Source organism: Panthera pardus, unplaced genomic scaffold, assembly GCF_024362965.1.
Source record: "Panthera pardus isolate Hobbes unplaced genomic scaffold, ASM2436296v1 HiC_scaffold_2, whole genome shotgun sequence".
In the NCBI taxonomy this organism is placed as follows: domain Eukaryota; kingdom Metazoa; phylum Chordata; class Mammalia; order Carnivora; family Felidae; genus Panthera; species Panthera pardus.
In genome coordinates, this window is record NW_026526765.1 from 121,802,324 (window position 1) to 121,824,007 (window position 21,684).

Sequence of the window (21,684 nt, forward strand, 5' to 3'; positions counted from 1 at the left end):
GGAGAGCGGGACCAAATCAAACACATCATTAGGTGTTGGTCTCAAACTTCTGTGTCTGACAAAGTTGAGCTAAGCTTCTTAATTAAGGCTTGGGTTTGTAGAACCTGGGACTGAAACCACCGTGAGACTCCTCTTTCCTCCCTTCGATAAGGCTACCAAAATCAGTACTGGTGTGAGTGAAACCTCCAGTAGGAGAGGAGTGATCAGTAAAGTATCACCAAGCATATGAGGAAGACTAACAGTGTGAAAAATGCACTCAACAGATAAAAGAATGTATACATAACAAACACAGATTCAGAACAATATGGAAAGAACTTAAGAGTAAAAGACATTTAATGTCCTCAAACAAAAAATAAGTTGTAAATAAAGAACAAGCTGTTATGAAAACTTATCAAATGGAAATTTTGAAAAGAAAAAAAAACTATAGTTTTTTTTCAGTATATTGGGTGAATCTCAGGCTGAGACCGAGAAAGTACCAGAACATCGGGATAAAGGTAAAAAATCTAAAACAGAGTAAAGAAGGGGCTCTTGGCTGGCTCAGTTGGTAGAGCATGTGACTTTGATCTTGGGGAATGAGCTTAAGCCCCATAGTTGGAATAGAGATTACTTTAAAAAAATAAAATAAAGAAGTTTACAGATAAAAAATGGCAACTATACTGAGTTCATACTTTTAATCAACAGTGTTGAATACCAAAGAACAGAAGGAAAATGAGTTTAGATTTAAATATCTATGTTCAACCAAACTATTGGCTAAGAAGAGAACTATTAGACATAAAAGTATAGATTTATAGCTTTAAAATATACAGGAAGCTACCCTAAGAAGCAAGTATAAATAGAGAATAAAAGTGGTGACATGTACAGAAAAACTTGCATTAAAAAAAAAAAGTCCTCATTTACAAGGAAGCCATATTTAAGGATTAAGAAAGAGTTCTAAAAAGTATGGTAACTTACTTCATTAGTTTTAATGAGTGATACTTGAATATAGTTTAGTTTTTTAACAAACCTACATAAAGTTTTAAATTCATTGTCATTTCTTTGCTTTTAAGTGTTAAAAACTAGATTGTGAATGTCAAGGAAATATTTAAGTTATTTATGAATTTATGTTTTCAGAGAGGTAAAAGAATATACACTATCTAGAATTACATTTTGAAAATACATTAATGATTGGCTACTTTAAAGTTTATTCAAAGACTTTCAGATCTTGCAAATTTCACTTAATTTTTATACCACGAGGACTAACCAGAGTTCAAGAGAATAATCGATTAGAGGCTAGTGAATTTAAATACAGATTTCAGGAAGTTAATTTGGTAAACAGAAGGTCTGGGAAGTTGACAGTGCTTTTATAAATTACTTTTATTTCATTTCTTCTTTATTGCTGAAATCAAAGATGTGAGCAAGTGCATCTGGAACCCAACTGGAGATCAGTACATTGTTTTACAATTCTCTGAGTTTCCAGAAATCTCCACACAAGTGAAGGAAGACAGCTAAATAATATATTGGTTCTATGGAAATTGGCATTATCAATCCCCAGCCCTTTCTGAAGGTAGCTAGTTCTTTTGAAATTCAGTGTACAGATAAGTTCCAAGTAAATGAGCTCTTGAAAAATTCATTGATTTCTCAAATGTTTTTTAAAAATTACTCATTCAGCAAAAGTTATTCAAGCATCTACTATGTGTGAGGCATAATGCCATGTGTTGGAGATACAAGTCTGAATAAAACAGAAACAGATTCTACTGTCAAGTTCCTTAAAGTCTAGTAAGGTTATTTAGTATATTTGGGCAGAGGAGCCATTTTAATTTCTCTTACTTTTTGAAAATTAGAATATTAGAGATCAATTTGGAAATAATTCACAGTAATGAACTTACTAGTCCTCACAGAAGACTACTAAAAATTATCATTAACATAGAAGGTCATCGCTTTTACCTTGTATCAGACTTTCAGTATGGGAATTCCAAAAAGTGGCCACAATAAATAGTACTATACATATGGTACCTTCTCTGTCCTGTACTTAATATCCAGATAAAGAAGTTTTTTAAAATTGTCTTTAAATAAAAGGGAAAAACCTTCCAACAGCACAGAAATAAAAATCAACTTTGAAACAAGAGTAAGGTGTAATTGTTTCTAATCTTCAAATTTAGTCTAGAAGATCTTTTCTGGCTTTACTAAATTCTGTTCACTCAACAATAGGTGAATTCAATGGATCTACCAAGTTACTAACAGCGTCTGTTCTTCTGTCTTCTGGGTCTAAATGAGTGCTTAGCATATAGCTCCTCCAACTTTAGTCCCAGATCATATACCATATTGGCCAAAAAAAGAACTGCTTTCTATACTTTCCACAATGGAATAGTAGCTCTGATACTACCTAGGACTAAGTCAGCCAAACAGAGAAGACTTGGTCACAATTCTTTGATCTTTTCCTCTCTTAATGAAAATTCAGCCAATTTATGAAAAGAAGAAAAAAAAATCTAAACAGAAGAGCCAGATTAAAATATCTCTATAAAGTGCTTCATCAATGAAAGGAAATACTCTTTCCCCTGATTATTAAGGATTCATGCATTTGATCTCAGTTATGTAAAATGACACCATTTATAGCTGCACTTTAAAATATGACTGAAGTCATGTCAATCTTAAATTTTTCTTCTCTTTTGGGGATTTTCAAATTTGTTGAGAAACTTCAGTTTTCTCTCTTCTAGTCATAAGTATTCAATTCTTGGAAAGTTCTGTCCTTCTGGATGAGAAAATGCCTTCAAGAAGAAAACCAATTTTTTCCTAATCAACTTATTTAACTGGGGACTAAATATTTTATCACTTAAAAATAAGTTTTTCTCTTTCACTCAAAATAGCCATAAAATGTGACTTTGGTTGCCTCCAGATTTTATTCATAGTTATAGCTAATTTAGACTTTCACAATGATACTGCTCTTTTAGAAAATTTTCAATGTTTATTCACTTCTGAGAGAGAGAGAAAGAGAAAATGAATGAGTGGGGGAGGGGCAGAAAGAGAGGGAGACACAGAATCTGAAGCAGGTTGGAGGTTCTGACCTATCAGCACAGGCCCTGATGCAAGGCTCAAACTCACAAACTGTGAGATTCATGACCTGAGTCAAATCAGTCATTCAACCAACTGGAGCCACCCAGGAGCCCCTTGCTCTGTCTTCTTTAGAACTACCTATTCTTGTATATCTTTTAATTACATTGTAGGTGGTAGAATGCTAGTGTGGATGGACAGTCCTCAGAAGGACCATATATAATCCTGGGTCATGTCAGGTTGAAATCAGGAGAAGGGAACCAAGACAAAAAACAAAAATTACATATATATGTATGTATCCATATATATAATAAAATTATATAATTTTATAAAATATAATAAAATTATATAATATACATATATGTATATATTATAATTTTTGTTATAGATTTCCCTCATATATCACCATCTAAATGCCAAGTAGATATTAATTTTAAAAGTAGGACTGGATGGGACACTACTTTTACATAAAGCATTTAGAGATCATACATGTACGTGCTTTCTTGAAATTATTAAAAAACGACTCTTAGGTTGATAACTTCTCTCAGAATTTACACACTAAATTGTCATAGCATCAGATGCCCCACTAAACAACATTTTCATGCAAAATGTAAAAGCACAATCTGTTTTTCAAAATGCTGTAAGTTTATATTTTTTCTTCAGTCTTCATGAGAATATTCTAGGCAAATCCAAGAGTAATTTGCCTTATAGCCTGTATTTTGTGTGCATTTATGACAACGGAAATGTAAAAATATTGAAATATTAATTGCAAATGTCAAAACAGAAAATGAACTAAATGTACTGTCCCTAAAAACATGGTGTACCTTAAAGAAGGTACAGCTTAGAGAAAACACATTTTAATCTATCCACAAACTTCATTAACTACAAAGCTGCTTTAAGTATATTATAAAGAACATTATCTGACTGTATTCAACAGGGTAAATTACAAGATTACTGTTTTGGAACTCTATCTACATTGCTTTGGATAGAGAATTTGAGATAGTTCCTTAAAGTAAACTTGTTTGAAATCACCATTAAAAGATAATGAATCTATTTTTGCTCACCTATTAGAAAAAGAAAAGAGGCATTAAGACTGCATTACTAAGACAGGAAGCAGATAAAAGAGAATACACGAGGATTAACAAAAACCACAAAGCAAAATCAATATTTAAAGACAATATTACATCAACTAAAGATTCTTGATTATAAAAGAAAACAATCAAGCCAAACAATTACTTTTTGACCTAAACTATCATTAAAATTGGAGCTTTGCTTTAGTCTCACTCAGTGTCTTGAACCAGACCATTGGTAATAATCGGTTTGAGGAACTTGAACTCATTGGTCCCAAATCCTCCCGTCAGACACACCTCATACTGGTAGCTCTGGGACAGCGTCCCCGCGCCGCTGACGTCCACCAGGTGGCCCGGAAAGTGGCCCTCGGGCCCCGAGCAGCGACCCGCAGACGCCGCCCGGCTCCGCCTGCACAGCCGCACCGCCACGAACACCAGCACCGAGAACAGGAAGAGCGACGACACGGACGCCAAGGCCACGACCAAGTAGACGGTGAGCGGGTCGGCCCGCGCCTCGGCCGCCGCCACCTCCGGGAGCGGCAGGTAGGGCTGCGAGAAGCCGTCCACCAGCAGCACGTGCAGCGTGACGCTGGCCGAGCGCGGCGGCTCGCCATTGTCCTTGACCAGCACCACCAGCCTGTGCTTGACGGCGTCGCGCTCGCTCAGCAGCCGGGCCGTGCGCACCTCGCCGTTGTGCGCCCACACGCCGAACAGCCCGGGCTCCGTGGCCTTGAGCAGCTGGTACGACAGCCAGGCGTTCTGGCCCGAGTCGCCGTCCACCGCCACCACCTTGGTCACCAGGTAGCCCGCCTCGGCCGCCCTGGGCACCAGCTCGGTGCAGGGCGCAGAGCCGTTCTGCGGCGGGTACAGCACGAAGGGCGCGTTGTCGTTGTCGTCCAGCACCAGCACGCGCACCCGCGCCTGGCTGCTGAGCGCGGGCGAGCCGCGGTCGGCCGCGCGCACGCCGAACTCGAACGCCTGCAGCGCCTCGTAATCCAGGGACCTGAGCGCGAACAGCTGCCCGTTGTCCGCGTTGATGGACACCAGGGAGGCCAGGGGCAGCTGCGGGTCCGCGGGCGGCAGCAGCGAGTAGGTGACCTGGGCGTTGGCGCCCGAGTCCCTGTCCGTGGCGCTCACGCTGCCGATGTGCAGGGCGGGGCTGTTGTTCTCGCGGACGCGCAGGGTGTAGGTGGTTTGGCTGAAGGCGGGGGCGTTGTCGTTGACGTCGGAGACCGTCACGGTTATGTTGTGCTGCGTTTTCAGCCTGGGGGTCCCCAAGTCGGTGACCGTGATGGTGATGTTGTACTCGGATTTGGTCTCTCGGTCCAGAGGTGTGTTTGTCAGTAGGGTGTAAAAATTCTCAACAGAGGGTTTAAGGATGAAGGGGAGACTGTCCTCGATGGAACACATAATTCTTCCATTTTCTCCAGAGTCTAGATCAGAAACACTGAAAACAGCCACCACAGTCTCTGGAGAGTTCTCAGGGATAGGGCTGGTAATTGAGGACAATGTCAGTTCTGGTGGGTTGTCGTTCACATCAACCACCTGAACTATCACTGTTGTTTTCCCTGAAAGGCCTCCGCCATCTTTGGCTTCTATGTCCAGTTCATAAGTATTCATCTCCTCAAAATTCAAATATTTGACTAGCTGGATATCACCAGTAATTGGATTTAGCTGAAAAGTTTTACGAATTTCTTCAGAAGCATGAAAAAATGCATATGATACTGTCCCAAAATTTCCTGTATCTAAATCAGTAGCTGAGACAGTGACAACAACAGAGTTAAGGGGGCTGTTCTCTAGAATCTGAACCTCGTAGAGTGTCTGTGTAAATTCTGGGGCATTGTCGTTTATGTCTAAGACCAGGATGTGGATCTTGGCGATCCCAGACCGGTGTGGAGAGCCGCCATCCAGCGCGGTAAGAGTCAAAATGAACTCTGGCTGCTCCTCACGGTCCAGAGATTTGTCCAGCACTAGTTGTGGGTACTTTCTTCCATCCCTACGACTGCGTGTGAGAACGTGGAAATGGGAATTAGGAGTGATCGTATAGTTTTGGAGACTGTTTCTTCCCACATCCAAGTCCTCAGCATTTCCCAAAGGAATCATGGTTCCTGGTGGCGTGTTTTCCAAGAGTTTCAGCTGCATTTCATTTTCAAAGAATACCGGAGAATGGTCATTTACATCTATGACGTGAAGCTCATTTGTAATAAACTGCAAAGGGTTTTGCAGTAATATCTGAAAATGTAGTATACATGGCTCCGTGGGACCGCATAGCTCTTCCCGGTCCAATTTCTCACGCAGGTGCAAATCGCCAGTTTGATGGTTAAGCTGAAAATGCTGTTTGTTTCCTTTAGACACAACTTGTGCACCCCTCACAGCCAGTTCCCCTTCCCCAAGCCCTAGATCATTTGCTATGTTGGCTATTAAAAAGCCCCTCTCTGTTTCCTCAACCACAGAGTAGCGTCTTGACTCAGACCCAGCCAGAGACCCACCCAGAAAAACAAACAGAAACAGGACTTGCCTTTGTCTAAGAAAGCGCTCCCCTCTGGCCTCCATTGTGCTTTCGGCCATGTTCTTCCTGGAAATATTGCCAAGCTAAGCCTCTGGCAGTGCTAGGAAACGCAGTCTTTTGCCTTCCAATCTTTGAAGAAGGCCTAGCGAATAATTCTTTCCAGGGCTCAGTTTTGGTTGCTTAAAAATCTGCCCAGGCTCACAACCCCTAGTTTACGGCACTGGATCTGTGCCTTACGCAGTGCGCACAGTTCCTGTGGTTTAATTCGCCTTCTTAGACAACAGTGCCACCATGCGTTCGCTGGCAGTTTAGAAATCTCCGGAGAAGGTGTTTTGTTCGGGCGAGAGGGGGGTGGGTGTTGTTTCGATATTTTAATCGCTTATTCCCCTTATCAAACCCATATGACGCTGTTGGAGGAGGTTCTTGTGTTATATCAGTGAAACTAACACAACCGAGGTAAGTGAAATGTGCTGTTATCTAAAAAAAAATCCCACTGTCTCTGGTGGAGTCCTCATTTACATGATTTTGATTATTTATATGATTTCGCTGCTAGGGCTACTCCGCCTGCCCTTCTGTAATTATTACACGTAAACCTTAAAAGATTGTTTTTTAAATTATGACATGCTTCATATCCTATTTGCGTTTTTCTCTTATTTTCCAGAGTTTGTATAATGCGCATCAGTTGCATTTATACTCAGAAAAAAATACTATGAAAAGATTATCTCATGCAAGGTGACAAAAAATGATAATAGATCATGTCAGGGGATATTATCCAGAGACCACAAATGCCTAATTTCTATAAAATTTTCACAATCACTCAAGGAACGCAGATTTCTCCTTTTGTACTTACTGGTTTCATGTATATTAACTATTAACTGTACAACTGTATTTCATCTGTGGAAACAGCTATTTGTTGAGTTTGTAGAAGTTAAGCATCTAGTGGTAACAGGACAGACTGTGTCTATATATCTTATATGGTTTTCAATCTAAGGGGGTAAACAGACTTTAAATATATGTTCAAACAAACAAATATAACAGTTTGTGCTATATAGGAAAGGTACTGAGTGCATGGAAAGTATGAAATAGGGGACCTGACCTAATGAGTTGGGGGGTGAAAAAGTTTTGTCAAAGTTGTGCCATTTAGTCTGGAACATGAAGGATGTTTTCTAGGCTTGGGATGCCTGGGTGGCTCAGTGGTTTAAGCATCTGACTCGATTTCTGCTCCGGTCATGATCTCATCATGGTTAGTGGGACTGAATTGGGCTCTGTACCTACAGTGGAGGGCCTGCTTGGAATTCTCTCTCTCTCTCTGCCCTTCTCCCACTCATGCTTTCTCTCCCTCTTTCTCAATAAATAAATAAATAAATAAACATTCAAGAAAAGATGTTTGCCAGGCTAAAACTGTAAAATGGGAAGAACCCGTAAATGAAAAACTGATAGGTAAAGGCCATACAATAGTAAAGTATAGCTATTCTAGATAATAAAAGGACAGTGCACCTAAAACTTAGTGTCTCAAGAGTAAGTGGGAAGAGAAGGATGGAGAAATAAACTGAGGGCAAATAATGGGTGACTGGATTTTATTCTAAGAATAAAACGAAGATATTGCAAGGTTTTAAGCAGAGAAATGAAACAATGCAAATATCACGTGTTCAATCTAGCATCTTCACAATAATTAGGAATGCTACATGAAGGATCCTCTATTAGGTTTACTCTTAATATTAGTAACGCTAAAAATAACAGCGATTGCACTTCTGTATCTTTGTATTACCTTAGTCATGGTTTCAAGTTATAGAAATAGCTGTTATCCTTTTGACAGGACAGAAATTATGTGACTTGTTCAAGATTCTACAGGTAACAAGTTGGGTGATCAGAGAATTTTGATAGTAAGATAGTGCTCTACATTGCTAATCTCAATAGGACACCTTTAAAATTCATATTATAATTTTAATAGTATAGCTCATTCAAATAAACATAATATACAATAATTTAAAGACAGATTGAAGAACATTAAGAATTAAAAATGTGTTTTAATGTATGGATCAGAAATTGAACTACAACAAATAAAGTTGGATGAATTAGGGAATTATACACTGAAATTTAAATTATAAAATAAAAAAAGTTTCTCCATATGTATTCCTTAAGCTAGAAGGCAGGAGAGGAGACTCCAATTAAGCAGAAAGGGAAAAGCAAAAATATGTTGAAGGAGAGAGACAGGGGACTGAAACTGCATATTGTTTGAATAACAGTGATCATCGGTTCAATTAGTAAACAAAAATTATATATGTAATTCCTTAAACATCAGAGAGCATTTAATGCCAGCAAAATTTTGTCCTATGAGTATCTTAGTGTCTTTAAATATCAAAATATCACAGGTGAAGAAAAGACACTTTTTCCTTTCAATCATTTAAAAATTTTGTTAAGAACCTATAATCTTCCAGTTACTACACTAGTCATGCAATAAAAGGGCAGCTAGTGAGACACATATTCAAGCACATAAAAAGAAAAAAGCTTTGGGGCACCTGGGTGGCTCAGTTGGTTAAGCTTCCAACTCTTGGTTTCAGCTCAGGTTGTCATCTCACGGTTAGTGGGTTCAAGTCCCAGAACCGGCTTTTATCTGATAGCCTGCTTGGAATTCTCTCTCCTCTCTTTCTGCCCCTCCCCCCATCACACATGCATTCTCTCTCTCTCTCTCTCAAAATAAATAAACTTAAAAAAAGAAAAGAGCTTTGAAAACCCTAGGAAACTGAACAGGGAAAAATAGTGGTGCAAAAAAAAAAAAAAAAAAAAAAAAAAAGAAGAAGAAGAACACAAAATAATGGCCAGACCAAGATAAATCTTTTCCTCACAGGCTTATTCCCAAAGGAATTATAAACAATCCAAAATTTTTGAAACATGCAATGCCAAACTACATTTGAAGTTTCTAAAATTTGGTGAAGGACAAAGACATGTTTATTTCCTCATATCTTTTGGATTTTAAGGACTTGCTCAAAGTTAATAGATGTTTGTAATTGCTAAAACTAATATTTTAAAGGGGGAATTGATGTGAAAAGTTTAAAGAAAAAAATTTTAATAGAAAGCATTAAGAATTACATGGCTTTGAAAACGACTGGACATATGCTACTTATTTAACTACATTTGAGAATATTAGTGGTTGATTTATTGAGCATTTTAATATGAATGGTTTGTAGAATCCAACAGTCAAGGTTGTCACAATCTCAAAGGAATCATAACTTCCATTTAAGGATACTTTAAGGAAATACATATTTAGAAAAATGTGAGACATTGCTTTAGTGTTCATGAACATACATATGTTAAAAGTTTTAGCCAATGTGAGTGAAGAGAATTAAAGTTATACTAGTTTAAGAGAATATACAAACACAAATATTCTGGAAAAAGAATAAGCTTATGTAGTGATTGCAAACATTTAAAAAATGTTTTAAATTTTAAGTTCTGAAAAGTAACCTAGAAACTGTGGAAGGTGAATTTGGAAAAAGATGCTCTAACTTAAAATTAAAGACTTCAGAAAATACAAAGTTTACTTTCACACTTTAAGTTGAATTAAGTTACAGTGAGACTAATCAACAAAAAGAAAAAGAAATCTGCATTCCTTACACCACAAACGAAGGCATTTAGAAACACCAGTAACATGCACCGAATTGGAATAGGATAGCTACACACCAAATAAAAAGAACCCAAGTGGGCAAGGCAGTACAAAAAGACTTTACACAAATTAACGGAGACTAGGCTCAGTAGACCCTTATTAATTAATACTTAACTGAATTTAAAGCTATTCCTGAAACTGGGGTTTGCTTCATGAATCCTCTCCTCACCCAGACCAAGGAAATTGGGGAGAATCGGCTTGAGGAACTTAAATTCGTTGGTCCCAGATCCTCCCGTCAGACACACCTCATACTGGTAGCTCTGGGACAGCGTCCCCGTGCCGCTGACGTCCACCAGGTGGCCCGGAAAGTGGCCCTCAGGCCCCGAGCAGCGACCCGCAGACGCCGCCCGGCTCCGCCTGCACAGCCGCACCGCCACGAACACCAGCACCGAGAACAGGCAGAGCGACGACACGGACGCCAAGGCCACGACCAAGTAGACGGTGAGCGGGTCTGCCCGCGCCTCGGCCGCCGCCACCTCCGGGAGCGGCAGGTAGGGCTGCGAGAAGCCGTCCACCAGCAGCACGTGCAGCGTGACGCTGGCCGAGCGCGGCGGCTCGCCATTGTCCTTGACCAGCACCACCAGCCTGTGCTTGACGGCGTCGCGCTCGCTCAGCAGCCGGGCCGTGCGCACCTCGCCGTTGTGCGCCCACACGCCGAACAGCCCGGGCTCCGTGGCCTTGAGCAGCTGGTACGACAGCCAGGCGTTCTGGCCCGAGTCGCCGTCCACCGCCACCACCTTGGTCACCAGGTAGCCCGCCTCGGCCGCCCTGGGCACCAGCTCGGTGCAGGGCGCAGAGCCGTTCTGCGGCGGGTACAGCACGAAGGGCGCGTTGTCGTTGTCGTCCAGCACCAGCACGCGCACCCGCGCCTGGCTGCTGAGCGCGGGCGAGCCGCGGTCGGCCGCGCGCACGCCGAACTCGAACGCCTGCAGCGCCTCGTAATCCAGGGACCTGAGCGCGAACAGCTGCCCGTTGTCCGCGTTGATGGACACCAGGGAGGCCAGGGGCAGCTGCGGGTCCGCGGGCGGCAGCAGCGAGTAGGTGACCTGGGCGTTGGCGCCCGAGTCCCTGTCCGTGGCGCTCACGCTGCCGATGTGCAGGGCGGGGCTGTTGTTTTCGCGGACGCGCAGGGTGTAGGTGGTTTGGCTGAAGGCGGGGGCGTTGTCGTTGACGTCGGAGACCGTCACGGTTATGTTGTGCTGCGTTTTCAGCCTGGGGGTCCCCAAGTCGGTGACCGTGATGGTGATGTTGTACTCGGATTTGGTCTCTCGGTCCAGAGGTGTGTTTGTCAGTAGGGTGTAAAAATTCTCAACAGAAGGTTTAAGGAAGAAAGGAAGATCATCTTCAATGGAGCAAACCATTCTTCCATTGTCTCCCGAGTCAGGATCTGAAACACTGAGTACAGCAATTATGGTCTCCTGCAAGTTTTCTGGGATGTGATCGATAAGTGTTGACATAGTCAGTTCCGGAGGGTTGTCATTCAAATCCATCACTTGGACAAACACCATGCAACTTCCAGATAGGCCTCCACCATCTGTCGCCTGAATATTTAATGTATAACTCTGAATGGATTCGAAATCCAGTTTCTGTGTTAAAATGAGTTCTCCTGACTTTGCATTTATTTGAAAAGTTTTGCGAATATCTTCAGAGGCTTGGGAAAATACATAAGATATTTCTCCATAGGTTCCAATGTCCAAATCTCTAGCAGAGACTACGGCAACCTGGAATCCAATAGGACTGTTTTCCAGAACTTGCACCTCATAGAGCAGCTTTGCAAACTCGGGTGCGTTATCATTGATGTCTAAAACTTCAATGCGGACCAGGGCAGTGCCAGACCTGGGTGGAGTCCCGCCGTCCAGCGCAGTGAGAGTTAACCTGATCTCAGCCTGTTCCTCTCGATCCAGCGCTTTGTCCAGCACCAGCTGTGGTAATATGCCGTCGGAACTGTCTTGTAATTTAAGATGGAAGTGGGAATTTGGACTGACCGTGTAACTTTGGAGACTGTTGCTTCCCACATCTAAGTCCTGGGCACGTTCTATTAGGAAAGTAGTTCCGGGAATGATACTTTCTGAAATTTTCAAAAGTATTTCTTTGTCTAGGAAAACCGGGGAATGATCATTTATATCTCTAATCCATAGCTCGGCCTGAAAAAACTGCAAGGGATTTTCCAATAATACCTGGAAAGGTAGCACACAGGGCTCGGCAAGGCCGCACAGCTCCTCCCGGTCCAGTTTCTCGTTTAACAACAAATTCCCTGTCTGCCTATCAAACTGCAAACGCGTTTTTTTCCCTTTGGAAACGACCCGAGCCCCCCGCGCAGCTAGGTCATTTACCTCCAGCCCCAGGTCTTTTAACAAATTGGCCACAAAGGAGCCACTCTCCATTTCCTCAGCCACTGAGTACTGCTTAGGCTTGGAAGCAACCTGAGCTATGCCCAGCAAAACAAAGAGTATCAAGACTTGCCTTTGTTTTAGAAAGCGTTCTTTTCCCTCTCCGGCCTCCATCGCCTTCCGGTCTCCCAGCAAACTTGACCCAGCTTCGGCTCGAGTTGTCGCTCTTATCTCCCAATATCTCGTAGATGGTGGGAGAAATGGAGACGCCTAGGGCCCTGATTTCCCGGAGCACCCACCTTAGAATGCCTCCCCTTCCTGCTTGTTTCTTCAGCGGAGCATTTGGCTCAAGGAGCGCCGGCTGGTAGCTCTCTTCGTTCTACTTATAATGCTGCAGCGCCACCCAGCGTCCTTCCCGAGTGTTTAGTTTATCCAAAACAGGAAGAAAATCCTAATCCTTTCTTTCAAGACAGATGGCCATCTAAAGGGAGTATTTTCAAGTAATATCTCAAAGTCTTATCTGCGTCTCCAAAGGCTTTTTCATTGCATCCATAACAACCACGGCAAGCATTGACAAATTTCCGTTCCAGTTTTCTCACAGATCGAAGGGGCTCTTTTTAAATGAGAAAAAAAAAATCGACTTCGGAAACTGGAAGGGAATAACTTCAGTCCCAGGAGGAAACAAGGCTTTGAGTAGGCAGTTCCCAGTTTTATTTAGAAGTTGGGCATGTATGCATCTCGGTGGTTGAAGTTACCATCCTCACACCCCAAAGAAACCAAAAACTATAGAAACCCAGGACAAGCACAGTATTCAAATGAGAACATTCTCTTAGGACGATGAAATATTCCTCTTACTCCTCTTTCTCTGGGGACCACTTTCAATTCACATTTCCCTGAAATTTGATGCATTTGGGCCACATGAAAATCTCCAAAAGTAGTCGGAAAATGTCTTCATGTTAATGTATTAGTATTTTTATTTTCTTTTTTTAATGTGTATTTTTTTTTTTTTTTTTTTTTGAGAGCGAGAGCGCACTCGAGCAGGGGAGGGGCAGAGAGAGGGAGACACGAATCCAAAGCAGGCTTCAGGCTCTGAGCTGTCAGCACAGAGCCCCATGCAGGGCTTGAATCCACAGACTGCAAGATCATGACCTGAGCCGGAGTTGGAGGCTTAACCGACTGACCCACCCAGATGCAGCAGGAGCATTTTTTACATAACCTCAAATCAGCTGTCACATCTAGCAATGCCAATAATTTCTTATCAAATAGTAGGTAGTGAATTTTTCTCAATTATCTTTTAAAATGTCTTTTTAGAGATAATTTGTTAAATCAGGTGCCAATCAAGATATATATGTTGCAATTTGTTGTTAGGTGTTTAAAGATTGTCTCTTTGTATTTAAAAAATGTTTATAAAAAGAAGTGTTATCAACCCAAAAAAGACATGTAGGAAATGTAAATACATATAGCTTAGTGAAAGAAACTAGTCTGGGGGCGCCTGGGTGGCTCAGTGGATTAAGCGGCCGACTTCGGCTCAGGTCATGATCTCGCGGTCCGTGAGTTCGAGCCCCGCGTCAGGCTCTGTGCTGACAGCTCAAAGCCTGGAGCCTGTTTCGGATTCTGTGTCTCCCTCTCTCTGACCCTCCCCTGTTCATGCTCTGTCTCTCTCTGTCTCAAAAATAAATAAACGTTAAAAAAATTAAAAAAAAAAGAAACTAGTCTGAAAAGGCACATACTCTATTTCTGCAACTACATGACATTCTGGAAAAGACAAAAGTAAAGATACATTAAGATTAGTGGTGGCCAGAGGGAAGGAGAAGGAGGGGAATTAGGAGGTAAAACACGTGAGATCTGGGAGGCATTGAAACTTTTCTTTATGATACTGTAATGGTGAATACATGACATTAGGCATTTGTCAAAACCCATAAAACAACACACAGTGAACCCGGATTTAAATTAGACTTTAGTTAATAATAATGGGTCAATATTGATTCATCAATTATAATAAACAAACCACACTAATGCAAGATATTAATAGAGAACACTGTGAGGGAGAGAAAGTGGGTATATGGGAACCTTTTGTATTATCTGCTCAATGTGCTGTAAAACCTAAAACTTCTCTAGAATATTGAGTCTACTAATTAAATATTTGTATTGAGAAATGTTTCAAATACATAGAAAAGAGAATTATACAAACACAATTCTAACCTCCATCCAAATTTAAAACTTATTTTTACCACATTTATTCTGTCTACATATTTTTTATCTTTATATATTTTTTATTCTACACACAAATACCCCCTTTTTTGCTTACCCATTTGAAAGTAATTTGAAGACATAATACTTCACCTCTATATATTTCAGCAGGCATCTCCTAAGTATAAAGTCATTATCCTACATAATTGTAATCCTATTAGCACATTTAACAAAATTAACAATAATTCCATAACATTATCTAAAATCCAATCCCTATTGAATCTCATTATTTTTCTATTATCTTTCCTCAATGTCTTTAACTTTAGTAAGAATTCATATGCACTCTTGATTTCCTTTTACAAATGCACTTACTTTCTTGACCACTTGTTATAAAGAATGTCTTAGAAAATTTGTTTTTTAACAGTTTCATGATTGTATTGGTGTTGCATCTATTTATTGTAAAACAGTCCCCTGTCTTTTATTTATTTTTTTTTAATTTTTTTTTTTAACGTTTATTTATTTTTGAGACAGAGAGAGACAGAGCATGAATGGGGGAGGGGCAGAGAGAGAGGGAGACACAGAATCCGAAGCAGGCTCCAGGCTCTGAGCCATCAGCCCAGAGCCCGACGCGGGGCTCGAACTCACAGACCGCGAGATCGTGACCTGAGCTGAAGTCGGACGTTTAACCGACTGAGCCACCCAGGCGCCCCTCCCCTGTCTTTTATGATACTGAATTTTTTTTCAGTATCCAGACTCATTGTCTTGTAGGTTGTTCTACATTCTGAATTTGTCTGATTGTTTCCTTGTGGTATCATCTGACCTGTTCCTCTACCCCTGTATTTCCAGAAAACTGGAATGGATGATTTATTAAATGTAATCATGACATAACACTTTTTAAAGTTCTCATTTATTTATTATTTCTCATTTATTTCTCATTCATTTATTAATTACGTAAAAAAAAAAATTGGGCAATCACATGTTCCTTAACATTTAGAAAATAAATGCCTACTTTATTCTGTTGATATTAGTTTTTCTCTTCATAATTATGTTTATATTAATATTATAACAAAAAATTTAAATTCATTTGATAGCAAGTGTTCTGGCACTTATCCTAATGTGGAAATTGTGGGCCTGTGGTAATACTCAAACAATTTGTTTTTGAATTACTAAGGATACAAACAACTAAGTTTTCCCATAATCCATTAAGATATATATTTTACAAATCTCAAGCAAGCAGGATTTCAAAATAAAGGTGATTCGAGTGGGGGATATGAAGATGCTGTTTTTTTGCTTCCCCCAGAATGAATGTACAACTAATGGTTGGGAAAGGGACACTTGCATAAGAACCTTGGCATTTTTTGCTTTAGGAGAATTATCATAGTCTATTAGTACAAAGTGTTCCCTTGAAAGAAAGTCTTGACCAGGCATTGCCATGGGTTCTGGCTAGTATTGTGTATATATTGGACTACGTCTCTCTCTCTCTCTCTCCTAGGGATATGTATATATGCGTACATATGTATATATATGTTTCATATGTTTTCATATACTCTATATGATTTTTTCCCAAGAATCTCAGATATCTTCTCTTCCATTATTAAAATAAGCTAAAATTTGTATCAGGTTTTGGCAGTCTGGTAGATGATTGTATTTTTACTAAGAGCACAATTAAAATTTCATTTTGTTTTATTTCATTTTAATTCCAGCATAGTTAACATACGATGTTATATTAGTTTCAGGTGTACAATATAGTGATTCATCAATTCCATACATTACCCAGTGCTCATCAGGACAAATGCATTCCTTAATCCCCATCACCTATTTCACCCATCACCCGTCCACCTCCCCTCTGGAAACCATCAGTTTGTCCTCAATAGTTAAGAGTCTGTTTCTTGGTTTCTCTCTCTCTCTCTCTTTTTAAAATTAATTGAAGTATAATTGATATATGCTATTATATTAGTTTCAGGTATACAACATAGTGACTCAATATTTATACGCATTACAAAATGCTCACACGATAAGTGTAGTTACCATCTGTCACCATACAAAGTTATTACAGTATTACTGACTATATTCCCTATGCTGTACTTTTACATCCCCATGACTCATTTATTTTGTAACTGGAAGTCTGTACTTCTTGATTCCCTTCATCCATTTTGCTCATCCCCTCACCCTGAAATGTCATTTTAGAAAGAAAATATGCCTAAGTGTTTTTTAACTACTAAATACAATACAGAAAAGTAATAAATAATGAAGTCTAAAGATGTAAGGGAAGGCAAAAAATATGTCAACGGGAAGGAAACCTGAGAATCTGACTACAAAATACAAAGCATAAATTACCAATTTAAATGTGATAAATATATATAAGGAAATAATATTTGAAAATGAGAAAATGCAATTATGAGTGTGTACTGTCACATTAGGGTACTTATTTGAACACACACCCTGAAAAGGAATAGGCAGATAAGATAGCTGAAGAATACTGAGACCACAATAATGACCAAGTAGATGCTAAGTGAGGAGTCGAAAACTTTTCCTGGCACCTGTTAAAATATGGTCAGTAGAGCTGAAAAAGACAACTGACCAGCAACAGGTCATAGTCTGAACATGGAGTAAGGTGGCATCTCAGTGTCCTTGACTATAACCTTAAGTCAGATCATGGGTAGGTTGCTATTACTCAGAAACTTGGTAGTATATACTGGTAGTATATACATGCTGCTCAATTTGAGACAGCTGCTCTTTCCCTTATGCAGAACTTGATACTTAGGGCCTTACAATTCAGAGATGTCAGAGCAAACAGGTTCTTTGTGTTCATTTTGAGGGAGGGGCAGCAGGAGGCAGTAGTTACTTGGGCAGTTTTCTAAGTATCTACAGCAGCTACATGTGCTACTAGAGCACATGCTCTCAGAAGCTGTGTTCTCTTGCTTGTTAAGTAGAGGCCATTTGGTGAAAATAAAGATATGGTTATATTACGTTTCATTTTCAGCTTGAGAAACTCCTGATTTCTGGCAGTGATAATAGAATTGTACTTGTATTTTTAATGTCCATCTCAACCAAAGGTTTTAGGGTGTAGGGAAGGTATTATGAAGACAGAACATCTCTATTGTTTATCTGGTTTGGATCTGAAACAAAAACAGCAACTAAGGTCTCAAACTAGTGCCCTGGGATGTAGTTCATAATTAATGACATGATTAACAGGAGTGGAGTCTTCTTTACATCAGGACAATATACTTTCCAGAAAGTCCTTCATAATTGATGATCTCAGAATACACACTGTGCTTTATTTTTTTTTGAATATTTTTTTAATATATATATATTTTTTAACGTTTATTTTTGAGACAGTGAGAGACAGAGCGTGAAGAGGGGAGGGGCAGAGAGAGAGGGAGACACAGAATGTGAAACAGGCTCCAGGCTCTGAGCAGTCAGCACAGAGCCCGACGCGGGGCTCGAACTCACGGACCGTGAGATCATGACCTGAGCCGAAGTCAGATGCTTAACCGACCGAGCCACCCAGGCACCCCTACACACTGTACTTTAATATTGCCTTGGAATCTATGGATTTTATTAATGGGTTTTTAAAAACCATTATCTATGTTTATTTAAAGTTTATTTATTTTGAGAGTGTGTGCGTGTGTTTATGAGTGGGAGAGGCAGAGGCAGAGAGAGAGAAAGAGAGAGAGAATCCCAAATACGCTCTGTGCTATCAGTGTAGAGCCCCACGGGGGGCTCAATTCCACAAACCATGAGATCATGACCTGAGCCAAAATCAAGTCAGTTGCTTAACCCCCCCCCCCAATATCTATGTTTTATCAGAAGTTTTCCTTACGTCTTTAGGAGCCCAGAAATACCTTAAAAATATTTCTCTATTATATCTTATATTCCAATCTCTGACAAAAATGGTGATAGCCAAGGAGAGAAAGCTTTCTTCTGGGATTAACAATTTATAATACAGCTGAGCAAAATAACTGACAACCAACAACTTTTCTAATGAAGACCAGTGCAGATCTGGGTCTGGCCACCAATACTGATCATCCAATATTGTTATGGTTAAGTTAAACCCAACCCATTTCTTTCCACTGAGAAATCTGCCATTCCAGCTCTGGATATTTCTTGCCACCACTGTCCTGGCAGTTGTCAAAAGTAGACATGAGAATTGGGATTCAAGGTATACTTATGAATACTGTTGTTTATATCCAAGTCCTGCCACCTTTATGGACTTTGGTTAATATAGCAATGCTCTAATGGATTTTTTGCAGCATTTTCAAGTCCAAGAAGACACTGGTGAATGACTGTATCCATGAATCTCATCTTGGAAAAATGCAAAAGATTTTATTTTAGCAACTGAAAATTCAGCGCCCGTGTCTCGCTTGGTCTGTACACCAACTCTGGATCCAATTTCTATTTAGCAGCAAATCCTGAGTCTGTTGGTTCGAAAATGCTGTCTTTTATCTTCAGAAATATTAATTACCCTCTCATCCCCACCTCCCTCAACCACCACCCATAGCTTCCCCACTCTCAGGCCCAAAATATCTGCTAAATTAGCAATGAAGGAAGTGCTCTCTAGTGCCTCTGGAACAGAATTCTGTAGGAGTTCAGTTTCCTCAATGTTATATGCTAAGTAAAATAGAAACAATCAAAGTTTGTCTTAGATTGGGCTTTAAGTATTCCATTATTCCTTCTTCTAACACCTTTTTAGCAAATACAGCTTTGAATAACCAGTTTTATCACACTGATCTTTGTGTTCTTTATGCCACCAGAGTCTCAGGCTTCCAATACACTCTCAAAGTCAGGGTAGTTTAATATGGAGCATACAGTGTATATTTGCAGTCAGCTTGCTCTACCATCTGAGCCTGCAGTGTAATCACCAGGCTTCTCTTAGTTTTTCAAACTCTCCAGAAAGAAGAAAAGTATTTTAGGGAGACAAACATAAATATCAAATATTTCATATTTATGTAATAGGCTTATTATCTAATGTATTGAATAATGTGTATTTTTAGTTTCTCAGCAACTATTACAAATACATTAAAAACCAGCAATTAGATCTCATTTGAGGCATATCATGCTTTTGCATCTGCTGTCTTTGATTATTCTAAACCATACCAGAGACTATTAAACATTGATGCAAAGAGAAGAAAGATGAGGTTATTTCACCACTCCATATTAAATGGCATTCTGTTTCAGTGTATTGGAGATGCTGGGATATTAATTATTAAGGAATGAATTATTTTTTTATCTTAATAAGAAAACTTAGTAAAAATTAACACATACAAATTTAGCATATCAATAAATAAGCTTCACAGCAACTCAGTGGATTACACCGTAAATAATGAAGGAGACATTTATTTCTATCAATTACTTTTTTCCTGAGGTTTGATATCTGCATTTGATTTTGTCTCATCGATGTCATCAAAATAAAGTGACTTTATTTCAATAAAAAGTAAAAACTACATAATAGTAATCAAATAGTTATTTGAATTTAGCAGATGGACAGGAGTCTAGCTGAAAAGTAAACTATCACAATTTATGGGCCATCCTCTATGAAATATCAAGAAAATAAAAGATGACTTTAAAAGAAATAGCCCAGCCTTCCCTGGGAATACTTCCCTCTTGAAGATTATCATTTTATGGATAGAGTGGGATGAGTTTCCTGGTCACGCACTGGGATACCTCCTAGAATAGTGTACACAAAATTTTAGGGGTAACTTACCTTTATGAAAGATCAAAGGAAATTAGGTCTGCACAGAAAAACAATGCATTCTTTTTCAGTACTTAATATAGAAGTTATTGGGGCGCCTGGGTGGCGCAGTCGGTTAAGCGTCGGACTTCAGCCAGGTCACGATCTCGCGGTCCGTGAGTTCGACCCCCGCATCAGGCTCTGGGCTGATGGCTCGGAGCCTGGAGCCTGTTTCCGATTCTGTGTCTCCCTCTCTCTCTGCCCCTCCCCCGTTCATGCTCTGTCTCTCTCTGTCCCAAAAATAAATTAAAAACGTTGAAAAAAAAATTAAAAAAAAATATAGAAGTTACTGGCTTCTAAACCAAGACCATTATGAGGTAAATAAAAAGATAAAAATAGCTAAGTTATCAGTACTTGTTGACTATAAATTAACCTTAGCTGTGCCTCCGAAGAAAACACTACTAAAGGTAGAGCGGTAAAACAACTATGATGCTATTCAGAAAAGGGATGTTTTCCTCTGCTTTTTATCCAGAGCCCCAAAGCAACAATACCAAGGATGATAGCTGTATCTACCTATTGTCTTGTTTTCAGCTTCAAAGAACTTAGTTTCATTGAAGATAAAGTGATGTTGCTTGCATGAATCTCTCTTCTCTCCGTCCTGCATTAGGCTGGCAGAGTATGGAATATTTTGAACATTTAATGGAAAAAAAATTCTGGAAGGAAGGATCAAGGCATTTTCTTTTTAGTCCAGAGTGCTTAGATTATGATCCTTGAAAAGGTGAAGTCTGTTTCTGGAAGTTTTCCAGGATGAGAAGATTAAGTGTCAACATGACCAATTCTGTGGAACTGTGATCCATTGAGATTGTCATCCAACATCCTTCACAGGGAGAAAGATTTCTGAAACTATTTCTGCTGTAAATTTTCTAAGTATTCAGCACATAGCCCTGAAACTGCCTGGTAATTTCCTTGCAGTGCATATTTACAATGCACAGATATCAGCAGTAATTAAAATGTTCCCGAGTAGTTTCCAGATATTGGAGGATTGAGTGAGCTCAGATTATTCAGCGAGCCGCTTCTTAATTATTAAGACTAAATCTTCAGCAGAAACTTCTGACAACCAGGTTGCCAAGGGGAATGCATCAAAAGGGTTGTCGCTGGTTGTCATTATTTGGACCTAGGAGGTCCCAACTAGTGCTGATAACTACCATTCCTCTCTGTGACAGTCA

At 39.9% G+C, this 21,684-nt stretch overlaps 2 protein-coding genes across 2 annotated transcripts; both read right to left on the minus strand.

The window, feature by feature from the left end:
• Nucleotides 1-1,335: 1,335 nt before the first annotated feature.
• On the minus strand, nt 1,336-7,378 carry LOC109252187 (protocadherin beta-3). Its single transcript, XM_019424439.2, has one exon. It carries the CDS (start codon nt 6,663-6,665, stop codon nt 4,308-4,310), a length of 2,358 nt encoding a protein of 785 aa, XP_019279984.1. The 5' UTR covers nt 6,666-7,378; the 3' UTR covers nt 1,336-4,307.
• A 1,151-nt stretch (nt 7,379-8,529) lies between these two features.
• LOC109252186 (protocadherin beta-2) lies at nt 8,530-13,484 on the minus strand. The gene has a single exon (XM_019424438.2). It carries the CDS (start codon nt 12,769-12,771, stop codon nt 10,378-10,380), a length of 2,394 nt encoding a protein of 797 aa, XP_019279983.2. The 5' UTR covers nt 12,772-13,484; the 3' UTR covers nt 8,530-10,377.
• Nucleotides 13,485-21,684: the final 8,200 nt, after the last annotated feature.